This window comes from Clupea harengus, chromosome 8, assembly GCF_900700415.2.
Source record: "Clupea harengus chromosome 8, Ch_v2.0.2, whole genome shotgun sequence".
Lineage (NCBI taxonomy): Eukaryota > Metazoa > Chordata > Actinopteri > Clupeiformes > Clupeidae > Clupea > Clupea harengus.
Genome location: NC_045159.1, coordinates 6,464,321 through 6,492,319, shown reverse-complemented (window position 1 = coordinate 6,492,319; position 27,999 = coordinate 6,464,321). Strand labels below are relative to the sequence as shown.

At 45.4% G+C, this 27,999-nt stretch overlaps 3 protein-coding genes across 4 annotated transcripts in view; 2 read left to right on the top strand and 1 right to left on the bottom strand.

Moving 5' to 3' along the window:
- The window catches only part of pdlim4 (PDZ and LIM domain 4), a 63,131-nt gene that overhangs the window by 24,544 nt on the left and 10,588 nt on the right, over nt 1-27,999 (bottom strand). The window contains exon 1 of one of the 2 annotated variants that reach the window (XM_012835787.3): nt 3,711-4,009. The exons of the other annotated variant lie outside the window; for it this stretch is intronic. Coding sequence (XP_012691241.1) covers nt 3,711-3,803 — 93 coding nt within the window. The 5' untranslated portion in view covers nt 3,804-4,009. Of the gene's footprint in view, nt 1-3,710; nt 4,010-27,999 lie in introns of those variants that run through there. 2 annotated transcript variants of the gene reach the window in all.
- haus5 (HAUS augmin-like complex, subunit 5) lies at nt 12,656-22,620 on the top strand. Its single transcript, XM_031571636.2, has 19 exons — nt 12,656-12,830; nt 12,975-13,037; nt 13,298-13,330; nt 13,450-13,474; nt 13,641-13,761; nt 14,449-14,608; nt 15,516-15,588; nt 15,735-15,841; nt 15,940-15,994; nt 16,232-16,356; nt 18,143-18,200; nt 18,376-18,512; nt 18,934-19,096; nt 19,452-19,532; nt 19,670-19,815; nt 20,045-20,141; nt 20,440-20,578; nt 21,433-21,565; nt 22,141-22,620. The coding sequence occupies exons 1-19, from the start codon at nt 12,745-12,747 to the stop codon at nt 22,247-22,249; spliced, it is 1,911 nt and encodes a 636-aa protein (XP_031427496.1). The 5' UTR covers nt 12,656-12,744; the 3' UTR covers nt 22,250-22,620.
- Nucleotides 23,219-26,747, top strand: ovca2 (OVCA2 serine hydrolase domain containing). Its single transcript, XM_012835696.3, has 2 exons — nt 23,219-23,471; nt 26,146-26,747. The coding sequence occupies exons 1-2, from the start codon at nt 23,312-23,314 to the stop codon at nt 26,667-26,669; spliced, it is 684 nt and encodes a 227-aa protein (XP_012691150.2). The 5' UTR covers nt 23,219-23,311; the 3' UTR covers nt 26,670-26,747.

Genomic DNA, 27,999 nt, shown 5'->3' with positions numbered 1-27,999 from the left:
GTACTTAAGCCTTGGAATAAAGGCTATAAAAATGTAAATAAGTTTGCGGCATGACAACACAGCCACATCCTTTAAATAAGATTTTTCAGTCTGATGGTTCAATTCTTTCAACTTCCCTTGACTCCTTTCTGTGAGCCAGAATACCAGAATAAGTTTTGAGCTTAACTTCCTGAGCGGTGACTAAGGACCAGGACATAACACAAAAGTCCTTTCATAAGACAAGGCTTTTCATTTTTATTTGCTTGAGCACCAGGTCCACAGAGTGAAATTAGACAAGGCAATAGGCAGTGTGTGTGTGTGAGTGTGTGTGTGTGTGTGTTTGTGTGTGTGTGTGTGTGTATGTGTGTGCGTGTGTGTGTGCGTGTGTGTGCATGTGTGTGTGTGCATGTGCGTGTGTGCGTGTGTGTGTGTGTGTGCTCCCACAATGTGACCGGCCACTGGAGCAAGCAGAGATCAGTATGCTGCAGCAGAGGCTGGTTCTGGTAAGGGTAACAGGACCACTTAAGGGTGAGGGTTAAGAGCCAGGCATGATTCATTAACAGGCCTGAATCCCAAGGAAAACACATCAATTAATCATGCACAGACACATGCACACATGCACTCATGCACAAACACACACACACACACACACACACACACACACACAGAGTGCAAACAACCCTCCACGAGGCCACAAGGCCTATGCTGCTTGTAAATGAACACAAAACCATTTATTCTGTGTGTCTGAGCCATGGCACATTGCCTGATACTTAAGCAGAACTAAGGGAACAAATCCCTGCCAATCAGAGAGCTCTTTCTCTCTCTCATAATGGCACGTTTGTTGACTTGTTGAGTGATTGAAACCATGGTTATGGCATTACGGAACTCTCCGGGAATTGTTAAAAAGAAAGTTGCTATGACACCAAAATCTTAATGGCCTTTGATTGTCCCCGTTATGAGGGAACTGAAATGTGGAAGTGACTCAATCACTATGCAGCTGGTTAATATGCGCACTGAGTCTCTGCTAAGCAGTCCTGGTGATGAGGACAGCTTCAGTGCAGGCTACTTGAAGTAGAACTTGAAATGATGACAGAGGATCAGGGAAAAACCACAGCACCGAGGAGTTCAGGCTGTATCAAGGGTAGTTATGGGCAAACACATTAAAACTATATGTTTTACAGAGATATATAATGAAACAAAGTAATGGTGCCTACTTGTGTATTGTACTTAAGCAGCCTGATGTTACAGGCAGCTCATTCATAGACAGAATAGTACAACAGATACGGCAATGGATTAAAAATAAACAGAATAGTGATATTGTTAATACAGGCTGTTTTCAGAACAGCAAAATACAAGAAAAATCTAAATAGACACAGGCATTGCTAGTACGAATACAAAAAAATGAAAGGGTTGAAAAAACACTCAGACTAGAATGATATGCCACCACACTTCTAGTGGCTGGAGCCATCTCAGATGCGAGTGCCAAAGTATACACTTTTAAACCGAGTTTATACTGTGGCCTTAGCATCCTTCTTTACTGAGGGCCGAAGGACACGGCAGAAGAGGTCTCCATGCCAACAGTGTGCTACTGGACTGTGCTCAGAAGCAGGTCACATGACACTCAGGAATGCAGACCTGAGAAAAAGAACATCTGACAACGCGCACACGCAGAAAAAACTCTCAGTTAAGAGGCACACATACATACACACATACACACGCACGCACACACATACACACACACACACACACTCTGCTGAAAGACCAGGGTATGAAATCGATCAACAGTAGAGGTCCTAAGCAGACGTGACACAGTTAAGTGGGGAAATGCTTATAATTGCTGGACGGTTCCAAAAGAACAGCACTTTATAAACAAAGTAGGGTACAGGAGTTCAGCCTTACCTCATCCTAGGTGCAACACAATGCTGCTAACTCACAAAGAAACAGGGATCGTCTCACGAGAGACTGTTGTGAGTTTTAGAGGGAAGTTGTGAACGGTTTTAGACAGCCACAATTTGACACCAACGTGGCACAGAGCTGTGATAGCCGTGTATAAAACGTATGTAGTGCTTAACCTACACCCACACTGGTACAGCATTCACCAACAGCTCGTCCACCAAGCTACTTTAATATAACAACTGCTGTCAAAAGCTGAAAGAGACGACTTAAGCCAGCAAAACTAAGCCCCAAAAAAATGTGCCAGGTTTGTTATACATATTTAAGAAACATTAGGTTAAAGTCAAACACTCTGTCACTTAGAGCAGGTGCTCTAGACCAGTGACTGGGAGCACTGCACGAGTTAGCAACTGTGCAACAGAGTTTGGGAGAGAAGGGGAGAGAGGCTCATGACCATGGAAAATAATTCAGGAATTTCTGCATTTAGATGACGGGATAAAACTGCTGAGCTCCCAACTGGATAGTCAGCCGCACTCTAACCAAGTGAAATGAGGTTTTAATCGCAGCAAGAACATTTGGATCCCATCTTGTGTCCACACTTCATCACTTCACTCTAAGCATAGCATAGCCAGGGCTCGACAGCCCGGCAGGCATGCCCTACTAGCGTAAGCAAACCTGTACACATTGTTCACAACAGTGGACTTATTCAGAGGATACAACACAAATACATATCCAGGCTACTGTGACCTGTTAGACTCTACACTCTAAGAAAAAACTGCTCTGCCAACAGAGAACCTTATCATGGTTCTGATTAAAGCCTCCTCATGATGGATCTAAAAACATGTTTTCCAGTCTGCCAACAGCAAATAATGTTGTAGGAACATTTAAGGAATTTCAGTTGAACCCTTCTGCTGGATTTTATATGTCTCACCTCAGTGCCTTCCGATATTTTCTTCATGAAATGCTTTAGGCTTTGAAAGCTAGTGTGTGTTTTGAAAAAGTGTTTGATTGGGGAACACACAAGTGACAGGCAAATCTTCTGTCACGCCTAAATGTTGGGCAATTTGTAAATTCCCATAGCCCCCTCTTTAAAATAAATGTGAATGCGATAATAAAGGCCAACCTGTCAACTCAAATAAACTGAGTCCAGCTGTACAACCTTACGAAAGTAGGTCAGTATAAGGGGCAAGAGAAGTCCTCTACGCGGCTGGCACAACACCTGCATAGCCTCGTTCAAGGGGAAGGGCAGTCACCGGTGAAATTAGTGTCAACGCCCGTACCACTTTCACACATCGGCGGCTCTTATCCCGACTGCAGTTAAATTCGGACCGCAACACGAGTTCCTTACCGTAGGCTATACAGTCATTGTAGCACACCCCACTATGACAATGAGAATAGCCCTGCAGAGAATACATCTATTATTAATTTAGCACTACCTTCTATTAGGCGAATTACTGGGGGGTCTTTAGGTGGAAGTCCAAGGCTTACCAAGGAATGCAGGAAAAAAGACCTTCATTCAAACGCCTGACTCATATTTCTCGTGTCCCATTTATATGAAAGAAAGAGCTCATAGTCTACCATTACAAAAGGCACCATTAATCCTAATTATATTTTTTTTAGCCAGACTGAATAGGCCAGTGTCACTGTCGTAAACCTCAAGTCCTGAATACAGAACGGCTTGATCGATTATTCTCGGCCAACAATTATAAAATACTTGAATATGTTGGCTATATACTTGAAAATGAAGCAATAAAAAAACCTCTTTTGAAAATAACCGTATAGGTATCCCCGTGTATTTGTAATAAGCCGGTTGCTTTGTAAAACATGCCACTACGTACCCTCGAAATGGTCAGCGGCGTGCTGAAATCCCGTCCACCCACAAGGCGAAAACCCCACGGTGATGGGCCGCTCAGAGTTACCGTCTGAGGCATGGTAACAAAAAGAAAGTATCCTGAAATCCGGGCTGAACAAAAGATATAGTACTATAGCCTTTACAGGGGGGTGCCACTCACAGAGCTTCTTGGGCAAAACTTTCGTCCTCACTTGTTGGAATCTTTAAATATTGAAATCTCCCGTGACGTTTTAAGGGGGTGTTGCACGTTACTTTGTAGCCGCCTCGTGAGAGTGAATGGGAGGGTGTAAGCCGGTGCTATAGCAACCCAGCCTAATCAGAGCTATGGTAGCCTACCAGAAACAGGCTTTCGTCGCATATTCTGCTCTGTAGCGCTGTAACTGGGCGTCAAGTAGTGTCATGGTCAACACATGGATGGTAGTTCAGATTCAGAGTCAGATTTTTGTTTGTTTCGTTGTGTGAACAATAAGTAAGGTTTCAGTTCTGACCTATATGTATTAATGAATTATTCATGTCTGAAAAGGAAATTTGTTTCCTTCACTAACTAAAAATCTCAGATTGATTATTTATAGTTAACAGCCCACACCTGTATATGAAGAGAGGGCCTTTAAAAGTATGACAAACAATATAATGCATTTGGTCCATTGGTTTTGCTGGGTAAAAATGGAACTATGCTGTCAGTGGAATCTCTAACGACTTCTACATTTGGCATGGAGCAGAAATGTGAAATAATTCCACTCAGCCTTTTTATATTGCCTACAGATGTACAGTTGGTATTGGTAACATTTGTCTCTCGGCTCTGTGTGTGTGTGTGTGTGTGTGTGTGTGTGTGTGTGTGTGTGTGCATGTGCATGTGCATGTGTGCATAAAACTTAAATGGTTCTGGTCGGTGGCTTTTCAGATTCTCTCAAAAATGTATGTTTTCAGAGTTGAGAATGGTTTGCCTTACAGCATGACACATGATGGAAACAATGGAGCCATTCTGGATGCTTTGCCCAATGTCCCCTGGGGAAATAAAAACATTTATGAAAATCACACAGTGTAATTCGTGCGGTAGGGTCAACGCACAGTGGAATAATGGTAGCAGATGCGATCGGAACTGAAACGGGGATCAAACCATGTCACAGACAAATAAGTGAATGCATATGCAGTCATCTGGGAATAGCCTGTTGAATGTTAATTGCTGAAAATAAGTTGCCGTGTGTTAAAAATCAGATTCACTGCTGCAATGGTTTTACCAGATTTCAGCAGCATATTTCCTCTCTGCCCCCATCTCACATTACCCAGTGGGGCCAACGCCAGGAGCCTGAGATGAATTCTTAATCCCCTCCGACCGATGATGTGGCAGGAGTTGCACTGAAATACCCTTAAAGCAGCGGCTGCTGGCCAGATCAGGCCCGGTTCTGTGCCAGATCTGGGTCTGAGGATCAGTTCAAGGTGAAGTGATCCTACGATACTGACAGACAGAGTAGGAATCCAGTTCAGTGACACAAGCAAAGGCATGCTAGTCACCATGTACACTGCCACATATATTCTCTATAGCAAACACTTATGCGACATATTCTATTGCTATCATACTGCTATCTAACATACTTGTCCTTCCCTACAGTTTACTTCAAAGCTGAGGTAGACAAATATGACTCCTCACACTGGAGCCATATTGCACATCGTCACACAGTGAGTCTGGATGAAGGGAGCGAGAGATCAGCTCCACCAGAGCAACCAAGGCAGTAGAAGGGGGCCCTACTGATAGTAGGCCCTACTGATATCAGGCCCTACTCATATTAGACCCTGCTGATATTAGACCCTGATATGAGGCCCTGCTGATATTAGACCCTGATATTAGGCCCTGCTGATATTAGGCCCTGCTGATATTAGGCCCTGATATTAGGCCCTGCTGATATTAGACCCTGATATTAGGCCCTGCTGATATTAGGCCCTGCTGAGAAATGAAGAGAGGGAGAGAGAGAAATAAAGAGAGAACTTGGCTTTACCACTTTTCACTTACATTAAGCTCTACAACGTACAATTCACAGCATGCTGCTTTCAATTCAGCAAAGGGAGTTAAATAAAACTCTTCCTTCTTTAGCATGGTTTCGGCGTCCATGCCAAGATAATCACATCAACTTCAGCAAAACGCTTTGCTGTGCAGCTACAGTGGAGACGACTGAGGTAAGTAAGGCACACCTGTAATTACAAGAGTACGGTTTCCCATGGAGAATATCATTTTATGAATGACTTAAGGTCAGTTGTTTAACTTTGTTTGTGTATTTAGAAACCTTTGTGCTATGTTGTGCAGATTCTGTGTTTTCAATGTCTTTGTTGGAAGTGGTGTGAAAGACTTGGCAAGGTTGTTACGTGAACTATAAGTTTGGGTGCTTCAAACTAAAACATTTCCCAGCCTGTTTTTCATTTGGAAGCCTTATCATTTTGAAACACAATCACTATTTGAGATACAATCACAAACACCTTTCTGGCAGGGACGCACATCACACTGTTCCATTTAGACAAAACAACATGATACCATGAATATTAGTTTTGGACGTAACACAACTTCCTAAAAATATTCTCAAGTAAACCGTTTCACCTGTGTTGCACAAAAGCATGGGACTGCCTCCCCAGCCTTCAGATGATTATATTAACCTTCTAGTCCCACTTTTGTCTTTTAGGACAAAGTCACTCCAGAGGTATTGAAGAGGGCAGGTAAGGGTCGGGGAAATGTGGCTTCTTGTGACCACAGAAGCACAAAGCCCTTAGCTGCTAGGGTTTCAGCTGGAGCAGGCCAGTGAATGGAAGAGTGATGGCTTCTCTGAACCTGGACCTCACCCTCTATTATTAACACAAAGACTTCACAAAAGCCTCACACACACGTGTACACACACACACACACACACACACACACACACACACACACACACACACACACACACACATGTGTACACATGTGCACCCTCACCCACACACCTGTGTACTTTTCACACGGACACACATGCATGTATATATTCACACATACACTCACACACAGACACACACACACCTGTGTATACACACATACGCACACACACACACACACACACACACACACACACACACACACACACACACACACACACACACACACACACACACACACACACACACACACACACACCTGTGTATACACACATACGCACACACACATACACACAGTCTACAGACATGAAGAGACTGCAAAAGGTAGCTGAGAAAAAGAAGACATGGGCCATGAGCCAGGATGGGGCAGTATCCCACGTCATGTCAAAGGTCAAACACACACACACACACAAACACACACACACACACACACACAAAGTATAAGCACAGATGTACACTTACACACGATCAGCAGGGTGTGTTCAACGAGTCTAGTCTTGAAACAAGACAAGCAATTACACAGTAGACTTAACAGGAAAACTCTGCTTACACTCTATTATGTCCAGACACATTAGACGGACACAGACACACACACACACACACACACACACACACACACACACCCATGTATACGAATATAGTAATGCAGACACACACACACATGCACAGAGTCTGACACGCTCACACATGCACACAGACGCTGTGACGAAATCCCATTGTGACTAAATGGCCTTGAGATAAGGTTGTGAAGGTAAAGTCCCATTCACTGACTGTTGACACAAGTTACGTAAGGTACATTTTTCATTCTCAAACTTAATGGAGATGGTGATAAAAGAAGAAAAGGGAGGGTGTTGATAGTGAAAAATAAGCTCAAAATAACCTCCGTCAAAGACATATCCATGCAAACAGCACCCTTTTACTATTGGAAAACAAAGCCCTGGTATCTTAGAAAGAGTTTTTAATTGCTTTTTTTAACTGACTATACGTGACGTTTAGTACTTGATGTACCAGCTTTAGATGAGATAGCACTGTGTGGAGATACGTGTAAGCAAAATGATGTCGTAACAAGAAGACACACCAAGACTGTGATCCAGATGTCCTGCGTTCACTTCAAAGCTATTTTCCTGCCTGTCTCCAGACCCAGGCTGACACCGCTCAAGAAAAACACTGCCTGCCCTCGGGCCCACGCCCACTGGAGGTGACTGGGCTCTGACTGTCCTCTTCCCCAAACACCAGGCATTGTGACAGTACCTGTGTCTGCGTCTGAGCCAGGCAGGTATTAACTGTACCGCTCGGCCTAATAGTCCCCCTGTTCTGACACGCAGCAGACTCTCAAAGCTCAGATGAATCCTGGGGAGCGCGATCCTTCATGGTACTTACGGTGGTTTTGGCAAGAGGGTTGGCGCACCCCCGCACCCAGTCCGTGGTGTGTGGTGTTCTCATTCTTTGCCTTGTGGTGAATCCTGCGATTATCCCCTCAGAGCGCAGTTCTCATCCCAGACAGCGGGTTACTCCGGGCCTAATCCGGGCCAGGTCCGGCCCGCAGCTGGCTGCTGACTGGGCAGGCTCGGGAGGGATTGTTTGTTTGTTGGCACCAGTGTTCCAGTGTTCTATTATCCCCATTTGCCTGTGTGTTTGTGCACACACTGGTTCCGTGAGTCAAAGCTCCGTATCTGACTGCAGGAATGTGACTCTCACCCTTTATTTATGCTCTTCCTGAGATGGGGGAGACCTTGTGGCTTCGGAGTGTTTGTGCCAGAATGCTTTACCTTCTTGACAAAATGACTTCCAGACAATCATCTGTTTCCTTCAAGATGAAGCGCTTACCTCTGTTTATGTGTTTCGGCTGAACAAAAAGTCTTTTGCTCATTTTATGTGGTCACATTTGTACCAAAATGTCAAAAACGAAGTCTGCAAAGACTCAATTAATTTAATCTAAACTTTATTGTCATTCTTGACCTCTCCCTAGAAATTGAATTACTGAAATGGCTACATAAATAAAGCCTTCTGACTTTTACCTCCTTTTTTGTTTAATTGCATACTGTAGTGGTACATGAAAAGATTTATTGAGAATCTTAAATGCCTATCTGTTGAAAAACCTGTCAGTCAAATAAATCGCTTGTGGTCATTATTGTTGGTGGCTGGGCTGAAGGCTTTGTGGGAAAGAGAATTCTTTCATGGGGGAACTTATACCACTTTGAGGTCATGGCTGCTGGAATTTCTTGGACGCGAGCGGCGAAATGTAATTTGGCAAGAGCAGCTTGGAGGGTGCTGAGGATGTGATGTGCAATCCCTCTCTTGCTATTTCAAGAGCCTTGCAGCCTCTCGTGGCCTTGATGGATTCAGCACATGTTTTTCTTTCTCTACCTATTTACCCCTTTGCTTTAAAGTGCTTAAAAGTTCTGGCAAGCTGTCCAGGTAGCAGCCGTCTGTGGAAAAGATCTAGACTGGATCGGTCCCTAATCTAGCACGGATCTGTTCAGATGAAACCTGCTCCCTGGGTAGCCTACAGCTGTGCACAGAGACAGTTTCAAAGTAGATGTTTTGCTGTGATATAAAATTTAGTTCCTCTTGTGTTCTGTTTGAAGGTTCCTAAAATACAGTGCCTCTCTAGATAAGAATAACTCATAACTTGGAATTTCAACTAAACACACACACATACTCACAAGCATGCGTGCGCAGACGCAGACACACACATACGCACACACACACACACACAGACACACGCACACACACAACTGACCAATCTCCCCTAACGTCACATTTCTGAGCAACGGGAGGAACGTTTGGAGGAGGTGGAAAAACAGTTTCAGTCTGACCTGGAAAGTATTATTAATTTGCTCAGCTTAACTCCTAATGTGATTTCTGGAAGCTGTATGAGAAGCAGCTGTGCCCCGTCTGCCAGTGAGTTTACCATTCCTCTGCCCCCCCCCCCCCCCGCTCTACTGGGAGCTGAGCGGGGGTGACCTCGGCTCTGGCCCTGGCTGCCCTACCCACCCCCTCAGGCCCTGACTGACGGATGGCTTCCTTAAGGCTCTCACGGCGGCGGCGGCTCTCCGGGTGCCCGGCTCTCCAGCATGGCCCTCACCCATTAGCCCTGCGCCCTTCACAGGCCATCCTTACAAAAACACGCAGAAGATCCTCTGCACTCACGAGTAAGACGCCCCCCTCGATTGTAAACAGTTTTCCCCTGTCCTGTGTCTACGGGTGTGTGTGTATCTGGGGCAAAGGGAACCACATGTGTCTCTGTTAGGGTCCCAAGGGGCTTCCTGGAAACCACTGTCAATATCTTACTTCAGGCCCCAGTGCTGCACAGTTCCACGCTCTATGATTGGTTGACTGTAGAAATGGGTGTGGGGTATCTGCATGCTGTCCGCACAGGATATCTGCCATTAATATCAATCCTGAAAGAGTTTATAAACTGCGCTATTTGTCTGTTGTATATCAGACCATGTACTACACAAACTAGACAACACAGAGCTGATCTCCTTTTAAAAAATCACATAGTTGGTGGTCTGATATGTCTCTGTGTGTGTGTGTGTGTGGCTGTGTGTGTGTGTGTGTGTGTGTGTGTGTGTGTGTGTGTGTGTGTGTGTGTGTGTGTGTTGATCAGCCATTAATCAGGTGCAACAAGGAAAGTTGTTTCTCTCTCTGTGCCTCTCTTTCACAAACACACACATCCACACACAAAAAGAAGAGAGAGAAACAGAGAAAGAGAGAGACCACATACACACACACAAAAAAAGAGAAATAGAGAAACAAAGAAAGAGAGAGACCACATACACACACACATACACACAAACACACACACACACACACACACACACACACACACACACACACACACACACAATCACACAGCCACACACACACACACACCATTTTTGAAACACAGCTGGCCACAGTGCCAGATAAGAGGGCCTCATGTGCCACATTAACCCCAATCACCGTCTCACAGAAAGAGAGGAGAGACCTCAGATGCAGTGATCTGTACCGTACCGCGTTGGACGCGGTCCATCCTGGATGCCGATGAAAGACACGGAGCGAGAGAGTTTTGGACTCACTCGGAGGGAAGCTCAATAATCATCACACCGTTCTTGGAAGCGCTGAGTGAATTCCACTCGGACATCTCCTTCTCAGGGGACCTCGCTTTGGCTGTGTGAACTGACGCCGCCTGAAATGTGATCAGGGAACGCCGACAGATAACCCCTGGGTTGCTTGCCTGCCAAGTCGGATGCTGTAATTACCTGAGCAAACTTTAAAGATTTGTTCCCTTTCTCCTGGCCTTTGTCTCATTCCACCAGTCTGTGAAGTAAGCCAAACAGAACTGCCTTCAAGGAAAATAGGAAGTAAAAGTAGGTAATTGTGTTCTTGTTTGTCAAACATTATGCGACAAGAGCTGGGAGGAAACTGGCTGCCTGGTTGAATGACCTCTTGGTCCAATTGTGCATGACTAATAGCCCATATCTCAAAGTATCAAAAAAGTCTGCGTTTAGTATACATCTGGAAGATGTTTTCTTTTCCCGTCCCATTTAAAAAAAAACTAAAAAAGACCAGACAGAGAACAAGAGATGCTGGTAATTCAGTGATTTTGTCACTCTTTCCCTCTCTAAACAGTGCTACCTGAAGTCAGACAGCATAATAAATCCTGATCACGCCTCAGGTAATTCCCATGCACTTCACATCACATCACATCACATCGATCACTTCTGGCATATGACGCAAGCATTCTCTTCATTCTGTTCCTAAGGGGTTTCTGTTAATCAGGAAATGCTGCATACTCTGAACACTTTAAGTGGGCAAAGTCATTCTAAAATATCTAAAATTCTGAATATAACATTCCATGGGAACATTCCAACATCCTTGGGTCTTTCTCGTTTAACTGCAAGTGGCATTTTCTGTTTACCAAGCAATAAGCATATTATTTGTGCCTTTTCGCCCATAACCATGTGTTCCTAATGGTTGAATCTGCATTGCCAGATGGTATTTGTTGCTTTGGTCATCAAACTCCCTAACTGGAGTGTTCATACAAATGCATGTGTACCATCGTAGCCCCCACATGTTGCCATTCTCACATGAGAAAAGCATTAGTATTCTCTTGGAAAGGAGAGGAATTATCAGAGGAATCTAGTAAGTGACATCATGGCCATTTCCCGCTGAAGTTTTCTAAAAACTGAAAAGGCATTAAATCATATTATTTAAACTCAATTAGCCTACCCAAGTAGGATGTGACCAATTCAAGAAGTCCGGATAAACAAATATCTACGCAAACACGTGCATAAAATAAAAACGCTGGAGTTCAGCTGATTAATAACCAATCTTTCTGTGGCATACCATCCGTAATCCCTTCCAAATTTGCATTGGGTGAAATAGGCAACATATCATTGTGAAACAGGTAAAAATTCAGTATTTTTTCCCCAGCAATTCTGCTATTAGCAAACATATATACCAAAATCTCTATTTGTGTTACAGTGCAGGTTGGATTTCTTTTTGCATGTCAGACTTGTTTAAAAGCACACTGCCACTAGGCTACTTTTGGCCTCTGGCTCTCACCACAGATGACACCGAGAGGATTTTGGAGTGCCGTTTTTGAAGAGGAAAGGAACAGAAATGAGTACCGGTAGGCTATTAGTTGAATGCGTGGGGTGACACCTACTGGTTAGTAGCTGCCACTTGTTTGTCCGTTCAACTCTGACAGGCACCGGTACTTTCACAATTTCTACGTTGACAAGCTACTTCACTCAAGCATTTAAATTGGTACCCAAATTGTGCAGCCTGTCATTAGACTGATGCAGTATCTAGGCATGCATTTTAAGACATTAGACTGGGTTGTAGGAGTAGGCCTAACACTTATTTAATTGTAATATTCCACGTGAGAATGTTAAGAAGTGTTCTGTTGTTCATTTTTCATTCTGTTTCTGTTCAAGGCTATTATTTTCCGTTACGTATGGATAGAAAACAAAGCTACGACCAAAATCGCCACGCAGACTCTTATCTTGACAAATTCATCGGAAATTACGATGGCAAATAACCCACCAGCATCCGGTATTTGGTTGGCGGTAAATTAGAAATTCTCTGTGTAGAGTCTCAACTAAATAGCACAGTGGTGTGATCATAAATATACAAGCATGGTTGATCGGGATTTGAAACGTTGGGCCATTAAAGAATTCAACTATCCTTCAAATAAACTGCCACCTGACCGCTGTCTGAGAAAGTAAGTAAAAATATAAGTTAACGATATCTTCTGGAAAATGAAACGCACACACCCATTGATAGCATGCTAGCTCTACAGCTAACTAAATTTACGTTTAAGACTTGTCAACTCTCTCAAGTGTCTTTGATCGTTGCCTGGTTTTAGGATTTGTGCTGGTCAACGCAGCTCTATTTGGAAGTATGTCACTCAACGAGTGTTGAAAGAGAAGTGAGTATTTTTCTTTCTTAACGTTCAAATCGGTGCGTTCAAATTCGGCAAACAGAAGTGAACATTTTTAAACTTGAACGTTTTAGGTAAACATTGACTAAACAAAAAAATCTGATTCAAACGATAACTGTCAAGTCTATATAAAAAACTTTTGATCGAACGTTAGCCTTTGTTTGCTAATTTGAACGCACCTTAGAAGTCACGTCTACTATAACAATCTGTACACTATAATATGTATGTTGTTTTCTTCTTGGTTACAGAAAAGTTGAAATCAGAAGGAGGAACGTCAATTGGTATCCTTTTACTGAATCTGCCTGAAATGATCCAAAGTCATAGCCCGGCATTGATCAGTAGATTTATGGTGTACAGTGCATACACTGGTTTTATTTTCCTTGACAGTGTGATTTTTCAGGTACAAAAGGCTAGAGGACGATGAGGTAAGGTGTTGTGGTGTTGCTCTTGTCTCTTTTTCCTGTGATTGACTCTTAAGGCTTGTAGTAGTGTACCCAGAGAGGCTTCTACCCAGTGTCAAATGCAGCCTTGATGTGAGTGCTTATCACATGAGCTGAAATCGTACCCCTTGTGTGTTCTGTTGCCCCACAGCTGACGACAGTGGAGGCTGTTCGTAAGCGAGAGATCCAGAGGGAGATCAAGGAGCTGAAGGCTCAAATACACAAGCAAGACTCGACCATCAAAGAAGCTGAGGAAGATCTGCAGAGGAACGGTGAGGATGTCTATGTTTTTTTTTTTTTAATTATCTAAGTTAATTATTTTTTCATACAGTCAGGAAGCTACACCTACCTGTTAATAGAACAGTAACCAGGAAGGGGAAATCCCATAAAGGAAAGTTTCAGGGGACCATGACCTGGACAAAGACAGCCCTGGAACATGCCAGGGCTTGTGGTTTGTGTACAGCTGTCTGCTTGTGGTTGTGTCCTGTTGAAGTGTCTGTGTGCAAATGTCATGTGTGTGTGAAAGCAGAGAATGCGTGCAGTGAGAGCTGGTCTCGACATGAGGAGCGTGGTCGCGAGAGCTGTTGTGTTTGTGTTCGTGTGTGTGTGTGAAAGCAGAGAAGGCGTGCAGTGACAGCTGGTCTCGACATGAGGAGCGCGGTCGCCCTATAGCTGATGTGTTTGTTTGTGTGTGTGTGTGTTTGTGAGAGCAGAGAAGGCGTGCAGTGACAGCTGGTCTCGACATGAGGAGCGCGGTCGCCAAGAGCTGATGTGTTTGTGTGTTTGTGAGAGCAGAGAAGGCGTGCAGTGAGAGCTGGTCTCGACATGAGGAGCGCGGTCGCCAAGAGCTGATGTGTTTGTGTGTTTGTGAGAGCAGAGAAGGCGTGCAGTGAGAGCTGGTCTCGACATGAGGAGCGCGGTCGCCAAGAGCTGATGTGTTTCTGTGTTTGTGAGAGCAGAGAAGGCGTGCAGTGAGAGCTGGTCTCGACATGAGGAGCGCGGTCGCCGAGAGCTGTTGCTACGGAGCTTCCTGCAGCGCTGTGGTGACGTGAGGAGGAGCCTAACTGATCACACTGAGCCTTTCAGAGAGCAGAGGCGGGCCCTGGAGCAGCACCTCAGGTAGACAGCATACTCAGGTTCACACACACACACACACACACACACACACACACACACACACACACACACACACACACAAGCAAGCATTCTACACACACACACACACACACACACAAGCAAGCATTCTACACACCCACACACACACAAGCAAGCATTCTACACCATGCGCGCAGATGGCACTGGGGACGGGAGGGACATGTCCCCCCCAGATTCATGGTGACCCCGATCCGTCCCCACCACTCTCCCTACGTAAGGCGACAATCATCAGTTAATAACTCTGCACAGCTGATTAGGCGATGTTAGCGTCCCCCCAGTTAAAAAATCCCATCTGCACCGCTGTTCTACACACACACACTCACGCAAACAAGCCTTCTATACACACACACACACACACACACCCAACCATCTCACACACACACACACACACACATACACACACATACAAGCATTCTGCACACCCAACCATCTCACACACACACACACACACACACACACACAGGCATCCTGCACACTCATTCTAAACACAGGGCACTACAAAACACCACAGAAGAATTTACTCCTCATTTTTTAACACCATGCAGTTGTCCAGAGACCTTGTAGAGGGACTGTAAGGACTTTGAGTGCACACACACACACACACACACACACACACACTGCAGTGAAGTGTCTGCTCTATCTTCTATGGGATAGCCACACTGTTGGCTCACATTTACACTCACATTCATTAATATATTCTCTCATCCAAAGCTACTTCTGCTTAAGGCATACGTTTGAACAGTTCTTGTGGGAATGTTTTATTCTGCTTCTCTTAAGGCATACATTTGAACAGTTCTTGTGGGAATGTTTAATTCTGCCTATTGATGGCAAATAAATACTGGCTCTTGCTATTCTTCCTGCCCCCATGTAGCAAGGGAGAAGTGGAGTTGTCCTTCGACATGTCTGAGGGAGGAGACAGCCTTAATGTGGAGCCTCTTGTTATGGTGAGTCTTTACTTCCTTCAAGTGGTCCAAATATGACACACAATTGCCCATTTATTTCTAGTCACATTACTTCGCCATGTTGGGCAGATTTCTGCTGTTTGAGTACAAAGGAGTTTTATGTCCTCGTGTCCTATCTTTGACCCCAGCATGAGGTGAGAAAGCTGTGTGAGGACCGGGTGCAGTTTCTCAGGTCTGTACAAGCTGAAGCTGAAGATGAAGATGAACAGAGCAAAGATGCTGCATTTCTAGACTAGTGAGTAGCCACTGCTGTTCAGTCAGTCCTCAACAGCTCTAAACCACTCATATTCCTGCAAATCCCTTTTCAACTTCTCTTGTCTCTTCCTGTTTTAGCCTGACTCCAGCTCAGAGGGAGGCTGTGTATAAAGACTGGTTAAATGCTGTGAAGGTACACGTCCATCTTGCTCTAAGACTTGGAAGTGTATAGAATGGGCCACAGCATACCTGTGCTGTGTGGCCTAATGCTTTTCTTCTCTCCATAACATGTTGTGCTGTAATCGGAACATGACAAGAGCTTGATCCAGTAATTAAGTCATGCCATGAGCATTGCTAGTTTGTCTAGATGATGTGTAGCATGGTGGTGTGTCTCATCTCCTCCCTCTTCTGCCCACGCTGTGGTCCTCAGGCCTTTCTGCAGACTCACCCTCCCAGACACGTGCTGTCTGCCTTCTACGTGCTTACCTACCAGCAGCAGAGGGCCCACCAGCAGCCCCCGGCCTCCGAGGGGGGAAATGCCCCCGCCAAGCACAGGTGGGTGCCTCTGGGGGTGCCTGTTTCTTTCCATCTGGCCTGCTCATTGGATAGTTGATGAGGGTATTGTTTTTGGGTTGTGGGCCACTCAAAATGTCCCACGTCAGGTGCTTAGGGTTGGCAGTACAGGGATAATATCATATATAATATATATGTCAGGTGCTTAGGGTTGGCACTACAGGGATAATATCATATATAATATATATGTCAGGTGCTTAGAGATGGCAGTACAGGGCTCTCAACGAAGGCGGTCGCATTTTTCTCTCCCTCTCCTCCCCCTGACCTTCCCTGCTTGGCTCCTATCGTATCGTCTAGTCTGTGTCCTATACTTGAGAGACTCTCTCCGCACTGCTCTCCGAACTAAAAATCATGGATTTGATCAACTGGTCTCTCAACGCAACTGACACCATCTTCTCGACGAGAAGCTGTCCTGCCGGGACGTTCGCAGCTGGCTACTCGATGGACGCGTTGAAGAAGTGGCGAGTCGTGTGCCTAGCGGCACTTTCCGTGATTACAGGCTTTTTGCTGATTGGATTAGGCGCTGCCCTGGTTTATCGAAGAATTCAAGAAGTGGTGACAGCTGTCATAAGCTCCCTAAAGCTGCTCGACATGATTGATGCGATGGGCAGAGCTGTTGACACTCAGACTGTGGCTATAAACCGCATTCTGGATAATTTCCTTGCGGCTATGGATAACAACACGGAGAAGTTCACGGCTTTGCAAAGGAAATTGGATCGACTCGGAGACCTGTTGGAAAAAGAGTAGACGAGCAAATTGGAATGTGGCTACTCGCAAGACCAAACAATCCCAATCTTATCTGCTTTCGGCCCCCTCAACCAGCACGGGCCTTGGCCAAGGCCGTTGCTGGAACAACTCCCCTGGAGAGCGCTGCAGTGAGACTCTCTTGCATTCCCTTCCCCCTTCCCACAGACACCTGTGGATTGTTGACTCTGTCTGGGACCTGATCAAGGCTGTCTCCATGGCAATGACAATCCTGCAAACTGAGAATCTGACTGATTGTGGCCTAGGCGAAGGCGACAATCCAGGCCTACTCATACATGAACTTCCTACATACATACATACATACATACATACATACATACATACGTACATATTATATACAGATATGCAATCCCCCCCCACGACCCCCATCCCACGCTTTCGCCTGCTTCGTACCCCCAGTGTGACAAGCGGGTCTGTGACCAGCGCTGCCATGGCTGCAGGACCGGATGGCTGCTTGTTTGCGCCGGCTTACCTCCATCCCCCCACCCCCCTCCCCGTTGCAAGTCCTGTTTCTGTCATGTTGTAAAATGTATGTGCTTATGTGCTGAGGTGTTTTTTTCCTGTTCCCACACTGTACTCCTCCCACACTGTACGCCTTTTTCTCTCCTCAGCTCTCCTCATGTTATGCTGCAATTTTTCCCTCAACCTTGTCTTCCCGTCCTGTATGGACGGGTTGATTTGATAGCCTGTCACTAGTAAACTAGCGAAAAGTGGCAATGTTGCTGGTACTTGTGTACTGTACTTGTGTACTTGTATACCTGTGACTGGGAACAATAAAGGACTACTACTACTACTACTACTACTATATGTCAGGTGCTTAGGGTTGGCACTACAGGGATAATATCATATATAATACATATGTCAGGTGTTTAGGGATGGCAGTACAGGGATAATATCATATATAATACCTATGTCAGGTGCTTAGAGATGGCAGTACAGGGATAATATCATATATAATATATATGTGAGGTGCTTAGAGTGATTCATTTCTGTGCTGTCACAGGTCCCAAGATGAACAGAAAAAAGACGAGAACCGACCATCGCTCAAGACTCTGTTTCAGGTAAAATTGGTTTCATAGGTAGCCATAAGTTTGTAGTGATTGAAGCCCTTTACAAAATGCGAGTGAATGTGTCTCATCTGTCTCTCTATAAATCTGTGTGTGTGTGTATATATACATACATACAATATTTGTGTGTGTGTGTGTGTGTGTGTGTGTGTGTGTGTGTGTGTTCCAGGCAGCCTGGGCAGAGGCGGAGCGGAGTGTGGTGGAGCTAACCCAGACCCGCTCCAGGACTCAGGAGGTCCGGAACGCCATCAGAGTCCTGCTCAACGAAGAGATGATGCTGCTAGACGAACAAGACCACCACAAGCAGTATGCTCACACTCACCTTAACTTAACATCTACATTTACTTCTGTATTCATCTAGTTGAGGAAAATTCATCGGAAGTGAACCAAAGGGAATTTCATCAGTAGTTTGGGAATTTCGGTAGTACAAATTAGTGGGAACCCATAGAAATCTAGATAGATGTTTGGGAATCTTTTTAATAAAAATAAGTTGGCACCCAAGTTTAGTGAGCTGGGAATGTTGTTGAAAATGAGTGGGAACCCATGGACATTTAGATTGAAGTTGGGAATATAGCTGATGGAAAGGATTGAGAAATCATGTAAATGTAGTGAAAAGGTTGGGAGTATTGATGAATGAGTCTGGAATATGGGAGTATTGATGAATGAGTCTGGAATATGGGAGTATTGATGAATGAGTTAGTCCCCTGCTGTCTCCTGTCTTCCCCAGCTCTGCACTGAGTCAGAGGCTGCAGAGGGTGTGTAAGGCCGCGGAGAGGAGGAGCATACAGGAACAGTGTGCCCAGATTGAGGCGCAGGCTCTGCAGATGGAGAGGGACGCGCACAGCCTGCGTGAGCAGCAGAAGGGCATCTTGGGCCTCAGAAGGACAGTGGTGAGAGAGGGTTTTAAAACAGAGACAGCCTACTGTGGGACGGGGCCTAAAGCCCCCTTCCATGCTGGCCCAACAAACCCCAACAATGACAGCATTCTAGAACTGGCTGTTGGGTTTGGAATGTTATGAGATCAGGTGGCACCCAGCGGTTGGAGGTTGGGGTGGTGTGTATTATTTATCATTATGGTGGTATTATTTATCATTGAAGTAAACTTTCAGGTGTCTGTAAATTCGTGTACTAGTCAGAGAAACATTAAATCCATTGTTGTTTTGAAGGCCAAAATTGGGAACGGTCAGGTTTCACCTTGACCCCTCAGCTCATTTTCCGATTCAGAACATCTCTTTGGTGTTGTAGGCTAACAGACAGGAGAAGGTTCGAGAGCTCATCACAGCGATCTCCTTATTGCAGAAGGAGCTGATCCACATGCACTCTGAGGTACTGGCCATACATTCAAATAGTGTCTGATGTGCTTATGTGCATTAGTGACGTGTTGGAGGATGTGTGATTTATGTGTTTATATGCAGGAACAGTCACCAACATGTCAATCTACTCCGCTCTCGCTCTCTCTTCAGATCAGGCAGTTCCTGAAGGCCAACCTGTTCCCTCTGTACGGGGAGATCATTGAGCTGATTGGCTCTCTCTCTAACTATGTGTTCATGGAGACGCGCCAGTTTGGGAGCGTGTCAATGGCTGCCCTGGACTGCAGGGAGCTCAACGGGTATGAATTCTCTCTGTGTGTGTGTGTGTGTGTGTGTGTGTGTGTGTGTGGTTTTCTGTGTTTGTTTTTGTGTGTGTGTGTGTGTGTGTGTGGGGGGGGGGTGTCCAAAGAGGTGTCTTTCTTGTTCTGGTCTAACCCTAGATGTAGTTTTAGACATGCATGTTGTTGTGACCCATGTGAAATATGTCTAGTTCTTATGAAGTAAAATGTGCTTGTGTCTATCCCTCAGAGATCAGAAGGTCCCTGCGTGTGAACTCTCCATTTATCGAATCAACTCCCCACGATACGTCAAACTGTGCAATAGTTTGGATTTCCCCTTGTACAAGGTGAACTATACCAGCACAACACCCTTTAGGGCCTGTGCAGTCTATGGCCTACTGCAGTTACCACAGGGTGCCTGTTATTGTCTGTCAGTTCAGAAAAATAATGATGGCTGAGGGAAAAATTGCCCTGAATGTTTTTAAACATGGGGAGCAAGATCTGAAAAATAAATACGCCCTGTTGGAGTTGTGGGATGGGTTTTCTACACCTGTTCTTTATTTCTGCTCTGTTCTACTCTCTGCTACTCTGTGCTGGGCGACGTTCTTGTCCGGTTCCGCTGCTGATTGCCGCTTTGTGTTTTAGGCCCCAGCTGAGCTGCTGAGCCACGTGGCCCTCCAGCGTGTCCTGCTTCGTCGCCGTAGAAACGCCCTCCTGCTTCTCTCCTCCTCCACGGCTGCCGTATGCAAAGCCATCACCCAGCTGCCTGTGCCTGACTGCAAGGGTATGAGCTCAAAGCAAACTCACCTTTTTAAACATCGCCTGTCTAATTACTCATTTTGTTTGAGTCATACTGAATAAATAGTTTTCATATTTGGAATTGTTGTTATTGTTCGTTGTTTACTTTTAAATTAGTATTTCAAATTGAAATTTTCGTTGTGTGTAATATTTTTTTTTATGTTTTATAAGTTGCTTTGGACAACAGTGTCTACTTAATACCTTAACCATAACCCAAGCTGCATTATGCACCATTTTATTACTTTTTGAGGTATGCTTTTATGGACAACTAGTTTTGGTGTCATCCTCAAAGTCTTTATGATGGTATATGGTCATGTGAAGGACAGATAAACCCACCTGTCATTCTCATTAAGCACCATGTAGTTCTGTGGTATGGCACTTCCCACGAAAATGTAAGAAAATCTTAAACAGCACGAGCAGGCTAGCAAGCTTTGGCTGCTGTTGGAATTAGCCAGGTTTTGCATGCCTGTTAGGTAGTAAGCTTGCTAGTTTTAAAACTCCTGTTAGGTAGTTAGCTTGCTAGTTTTAGACCAAAACTCCCTACTGTTGCTTTAAATAGAAGCAGATGGGCTGGAATGCTGGTTGGGTAGAGAGGAAGATTGTATTGTGCACTTGTGAGGTTGTAGGTCTGCAGCCAGTGCTTCGATTGTGTGGGCAGAACTGTGTTTTAGTCCTGCTATTGGAAATGGGCCCTAGTTTGGATAGTTTGACTACTTCTTTTTCCCCGATATTCTCCTTTCAGCTCTGCTTTTTGTTTCAGCGCTTTCTTTTTTTTTTTTTTTGAACGATGCTGTGTAGCCACTTTGTAATAGTGTGTGTGTGTGTGTGTGTGTGTTTCAGCTCTGCTGGAGAAGGTGCAGTCTGTGGATGATGACCTCCAGAGGACAGTGCTGCCCAGGGCTGCTGAGGCCCTGAGCCACTGCAACAAGGGCCTGGACAGCTGCTCCCAAGCCAAGACTGCCACCAAACACTGGTGCGGGCCAACACCCACAGTCACACCAACACCCAGCAAACACCCACACCCACAGTCACACCAACACCCACAGTCACACCAACACCCAGCAAACACCCACACCCACAGTCACACCAACACCCACAGTCACACCAACACCCAGCAAACACCCACACCCACAGTCACACCAACACCCACAGTCACACCAACACCCAGCAAACACCCACACCCAGCCCGGCCTGTCCATCAGTCCTGTGGCATAGTCTTATTCTCATCTCCTATATGTTTTAGGCTCACTTCTCTTGGCTGTCTAAGTCGTACCAACAACAGGGTTACAAAATATTGAGTTACATGAATATAATCACTAGTGATTTATCTTGATTGATGATGACATTTGTTTTAGAGTTTCTGATAGGCAGCATGCTTGTCTGTATTCTAGTTTTCTAGTCATGTTTCTAGATAGCTCTCTTTCTATCTCTATCTCTCTCTATCTCTAGCTCTATCTCTATCTCTATCTCTATCTCTATCTCTCTCTATCTCTCTCTCTATCTCTCTCTCTGATCTCGCTCTGATCTGTCTGCCATCTTCGTGTCCAGGTGGGAGCAGCCGGCCCAGTTTGCCTTGCCCGAGATGTGTGTGGAGGGGAAGACCTTACTGCAGTGGCTCTACAGGTGGCAGCGGGCCACAAAGAAACATGAAGTGTGAATGTGCATTAAGCAACATGTGCTGTTGGGATGGTAGACAATAGGACTGTCACATAGTTTGATGTCCACTGGGTCCTCTACACATGTGGATTATGGTAATGGTGATGTCTAATTGAGTGATTAGAGTTGTTATGTCAGACTAACACCAACTTCTGTGGCAAGATAGACGCCACTTTGGCAATGTCAAGGCTACAGAAAATACTGCCTGTACTTTTGTAGACATAACTTGCAATGTGTAGTTTTGCTAAAAATGCCTGCCAGCCTTACCTTCAGTTATACTTTGTGAGATGAGTTTGCTTAAAGGATGCCTATCATTTTTAGTCATTGTCTCAGCTTTATGTGCAATACATTGAATTAAACATGTCAAATTAAGAATGAAGAGGTTTTATTGTCGTCAATCTAAAACACTGACTAATAGTAACACAAATGTTACACCCAGGATGCTGCGCTCTTCTAGTGAGCATCGTTTGGCACTGCCGTCTGTGCAAGTACGGCAGTCCAGACTATTCTCATTTGTAGTTCCACGTTGGTGGAATGAACTACCTAGCACTACCAGAGCAGGGGCGTCCCTCTCTACCTTTTTAAGAAGCTTTTGAAGACCCAACTCTTCAGAGAGCACTTCCCGTCCTAACTGGCACTTTGACTAATGCGTAACTTGCAATTACAGCAGTTACATTTCTGCACTTCTTTTTCTTTTTTATTTCTTTTTGTTATATTTCTTATGTAAAGTAGTATTTATTGTTACACCAGGTTCTATTGCTCGTAGCTTGACTATTCTCTCCCTTGTACGTCGCTTTGGACAAAAGAGTCTGCTAAATGACTAAATGTAATGTAAATGTACATAACAAAACAACTTTCTTAGAAAATATTGGGTATGGCTAATAAGATTTGTAAAGCCCATTTCTGTACCTCCAGACCTGTAGGGGGAGATATTGATTAATTCTCATAGTTATCCTTTGGCTGACTTGAAGACCTTTTGCTGTCTATGGTCAGAAATGTAGACCTGTTCCCATTAGGTTCCCTGAATGGCAAGCTGACTACTCTGTAGTAGACTTCTAAATTCATGTCTGCTACAATTCCCTTGCGTATTTTATGCCTTCATGGCTACCGTCAGAATGCCGTCAGCTTTCGAGAGAAAACAGGAGCTTTAAGAAAACTCCTGAAGAACCGGGTAGAACTGGTGTACATTACAGCCCCACACGAAGTTCCATGTCAGGTTGACAGTAAGTTCAGTATTTCTGCCGACAGTGCTCAACTGTGAGATTGTGCTTTTCTTATTCAATTAGGGTGATCACTAGGTTTTTATAAAACATCTTGGTGTTTTTTTACAGACCGCAAATCAGCTGATATAACCAAACTCCACGCGCACACTGTCATATCCAAGCTTCGTCTCCTGTCCTACCGTGGACATACTACGTAGAATAATAGTATAGCGACCTGTATGTGTTGATGTTTTAATGTTAATGTTCATTGTGATGTCTGTGTGCCTGTGTGCCTGTGTCCTTGCTCTCTGTCAGCCGCGGCAGCTCATGTGTGGGTTGCTATGCGCTGCGGGGGGCTGGCAGAGTAGCCGGGGGGCGGGGACACCTGGATAAGATAACGTGTTTCTTGTTGTTGAGCCTCTTCGTGCTCGCGGTTTAGTGATGAGCAGTCACAGTGATTAAAGTTCCCATGGATGTAAACAATAAAGTAATCATTTACAGAAACCCCTCTCTGCGTAGTGCCTGAGATCGCTACAATAGCAACGTGTTTTTGTGAATTACATGTATAGCTGTGATTTTAACATAACTAGCTTGGTGAGCCGTGGCATTCAAGTGTTGCTCATTTGCTAATTAACTGCGTAATCATTAAACTTCACAGAACATTTTAGAGCCAAGTTCTCTGTTCAGGTTGAGGTAGCTATGTTGTCAGTGCCTTTGCCCATATGCAAAGATTCCGAATTGCGTCAGATAACCGATAGCACCTGATTAGGCTCAGATGTGATGTTTTTCCTCTTCTCTCGTTAGAAAGTAAAAGTATTTGTGTACTGTGGCCAAAGTTGGAGTCGCCATTATCATCACGCTTCCTGTAGGTTTAAGCTTAGTTCTATGTGAGTTTATGTGTATCAAATTAATTGAGTCTTAACCACCAGGGTTGCCACACTGACCCTCTTCTCTCTCTTCCAAATACCCCTCTCCTTTTCCTTCCCCCTCTCATATTCTCAGTCATTTTCCCCACTCTGACACTCTTTCTTATCTATTTTCTGAACCTTTGAAACGCTTTTATGGATTTATACTCTTTCTCTCTTCCTCCTCGCACACATTCTCTGCACCTCTCTCCCACACTCTTCCCCTCCATCTCTCTCTCTCCCACACTCTTCCCCTCCATCTCTCTCTCTCCCACACTCTTCCCCTCCATCTCGCTCTCTCCCACACTCTTCCCCTCCATCTCTCTCTCTCCCACACTCTTCCCCTCCATCTCGCTCTCTCCCACACTCTTCCCCTCCATCTCTCTCTCTCCCACACTCTTCCCCTCCATCTCTCTCTCTCCCACACTCTTCCCCACACTCTTCCCCTCCATCTCTCTCTCTCTGCCACACTCTTTCCCTCCATCTCTCTCTCTCTCTCCAGACTCTTCCCCTCCATCTCTCTCCCACACTCTTCCCCACACTCTTCCCCTCCATCTCTCTCTCCCACTCTTGCCCTCCATCTTTCTCTCTCTCTCTCTCTCTCCCACACTCTTCCCCTCCATCTCTCTCTCTCTCTCTCTCTCCAACACTCTTCCCCTCCATCTCCCTCTCTCTCTCCCACTCTTCCCCTCCATCTCTCTCTCCCACAGTCTTCCCCTCCATCTCTCTCTCTCTCTCCCACACTCTTCCCCTCCACCTCTCTCTCTCCCACACTCTTCCCCTCCATCTCTCGCTCTCTCTCTCTCCCACACTCTTCCCCTCCATCTCTCTCTCCCACAGTCTTCCCCTCCATCTCTCTCTCTCTCCCACACTCTTCCCCTCCATCTCTCTCCCACACTCTTCCCCTCCATCTCTCTCTCTCCCACAGTCTTCCCCTCCATCTCTCTCTCTCCAGCTCTTTCTCTCTCTCCCACACTCTTCCCCTCCATCTCTCTCTCTCTCCCACACTCTTCCCCTCCATCTCTCTCTCTCTCCCACACTCTTCCCCTCCATCTCTCTCCCACACTCTTCCCCTCCATCTCTCTCTCTCCCACAGTCTTCCCCTCCATCTCTCTCTCTCCAGCTCTTTCTCTCTCTCCCACACTCTTCCCCTCCATCTCTCTCTCTCTCCCACACTCTTCCCCTCCATCTCTCTCTCTCTCCCACACTCTTCCCCTCCATCTCTCTCTCTCCCACAGTCTTCCCCTCCATCTCTCTCTCTCTCTCTCTCTCCAGCTCTTTCTCTCTCTCCCACACTCTTCCCCTCCATCTCTCTCTCTCCAGCTCTTTCTCTCTCTCCCACACTCTTCCCCTCCATCTCTCTCTCTCTCCCACACTCTTCCCCTCCATCTCTCTCTCTCTCCCACACTCTTCCCCTCCATCTCTCTCTCTCCCACAGTCTTCCCCTCCATCTCTCTCTCTCTCTCTCTCTCTCCAGCTCTTTCTCTCTCTCCCACACTCTTCCCCTCCATCTCTCTCTCTCCAGCTCTTTCTCTCTCTCCCACACTCTTCCCCTCCATCTCTCTCTCTCTCTCTCCCACACTCCTCCCCTCCATCTCTCTCTCTCTGCCACTCGGTTCAATTCAATACGCTTTATTGGCATGACCATTAAAAGGAAAATAGTGTTGCCAAAACATAGACCATAGACACATCGAAACATTGAAAATACAGAAACATAGAATATAAAACATGTGGAATATACATACACACACACACAAACACTCATACATATTTACATTTACTGTGTTTAGATTCTCAGGACTCTGAAAAGGCACCCATAGCCTCCGGTGAGAACCCCAGGGGCTGGTGGTTCTCTGATGCCCAGCAGCGTAGCTTCAGTGCCGGGCAGGAGTGCGATGTGAGCCTGGGCCTGGAGGAGAGCGTGGAGGTGGTGCGGACGGCGGTGCGGGAGCAGGGCCCTTTTGACGGCATCCTGGGCTTCAGTCAGGGCGCCGCCATGGTGGCCATGCTGCTCGCTATGCAGGAGCGCAGCCTGGAGCCCGTCCTCAGCTTCCGCTTCGCCGTCATTGTGTCGGGGTTCCGCAGCGCCTGTGTCCAGCACGCACGGTTCTACGACGACCCCGTCGCCGTACCAACGCTGCATGTGTTTGGGGAGGAGGATGCGGTTATTCCCATCCAAATGAGTCGGAAACTCCTCACAGTTTTTAAGGAACCTGACGTTCTGGCGCACTCAAGAGGACATTTTGTTCCAGCAACTTCTGCACACAAACCAGTTTACCTGAACTTCATCCAGAGGTTTCAGAAACAGACCTGAAGTCTTGATCTTAATCTGTGGGTCTACTGGGGGGGTTCTGACTTTGAATAAAAGTGTCTCTGTAATGACTTGTCTGTTGATTTGGCTTTATGGTATGTTTAATAGCAGATGCCCTTTGGAAAATGAGCTATATTTTTTTCACTGTGACCTTGAACACAGTGTATCGGTGTCCAGTTCTCCACTTTTGTATTGCGCCACATTTGAGGGTGCAGTACCAGTTTCAGCCTCATGGAGGTGTGAGTGAATCTGTGTGGGAGGTGTGTGTGTGTGTGTGTGTGTGTACACTACATCACAGATTAACTGAGAGAGAGAGGGAGAACTCTGTGTACTTTTGTAGCACAAGTATTACACTTAGAATTATTTCCAGATGTGTAAGGAATGTTTTTCCTTTCTCTCTCTCTCTTTCTCTGTCTCTCTCTCTCCCCGTCCCTCTCATCATTCCTTACTCATTTCGGCATGCTCTGACAGTGAAGGGTTTGATTCTTGGTGAAAACATGGTGAATATATCATCAGCTGTACTATGAACATTTCCCAGATCTGTGTGTGTGTGTGTGTGTGTGTGTGTGTGTTTACCTGTCATATTGATAGATGAGGCAATGAGCCTTCACCCTATTCTAACCTCCTTCTCTCTCTCTCTCTCTCTCTCTCTCTCACACACACACACTCTATCATACACAGTGAAATGACACATTCTTTCCATTTCTTCCCTTTCCAACACAAAACTCTCTCTCTTGCTTACACATAGAATACTCCCCCCCCCCCTCTCTGACAGAAGATACACTCATTTAGTCCATCCCTTTAACCTCGTTCTCCCTCTCTCTCATGCATAGAATACTTATTCTCTCCATTTCACAGAAGACACTAACAACTGCCATTTCTCTCCCTCTCATCCTCTCTTCCTCGTTCTCTCCCTCCCAGACAAATACACAGACTAGAAGACCATCTCACTTTCTTACTTCCTCCCATGTCTGTCAGCCTGCAGGATTTATTTATTCTTCATGTGAGCTGATTTAGTGCAGTTTACCTTTTTTAAATATCTTTAAAATATTTCTATGCTCTTTTATGTGGTCATTAGTAAAGCTCTTTGAATTACCAAAGCGTATGAATTATGCTCTATAAATAAACTTGCCTTGCCCTGCCTCCCCTGTGTTTGTCCATATTAGACTTAAATATGTACTCATCTTAAATATGTGATCTTGTGGTCCCGTCTACATCAACACCTGGGTCTGATAAAGATGGGAGTGAGAGGGAGGAGGAGAGGAGAGGAGCAGGGAAATGAGAAACACAGATTTCCTAACTGCCAGTAAGTCTGAGCGCTGGGCTGTGACTC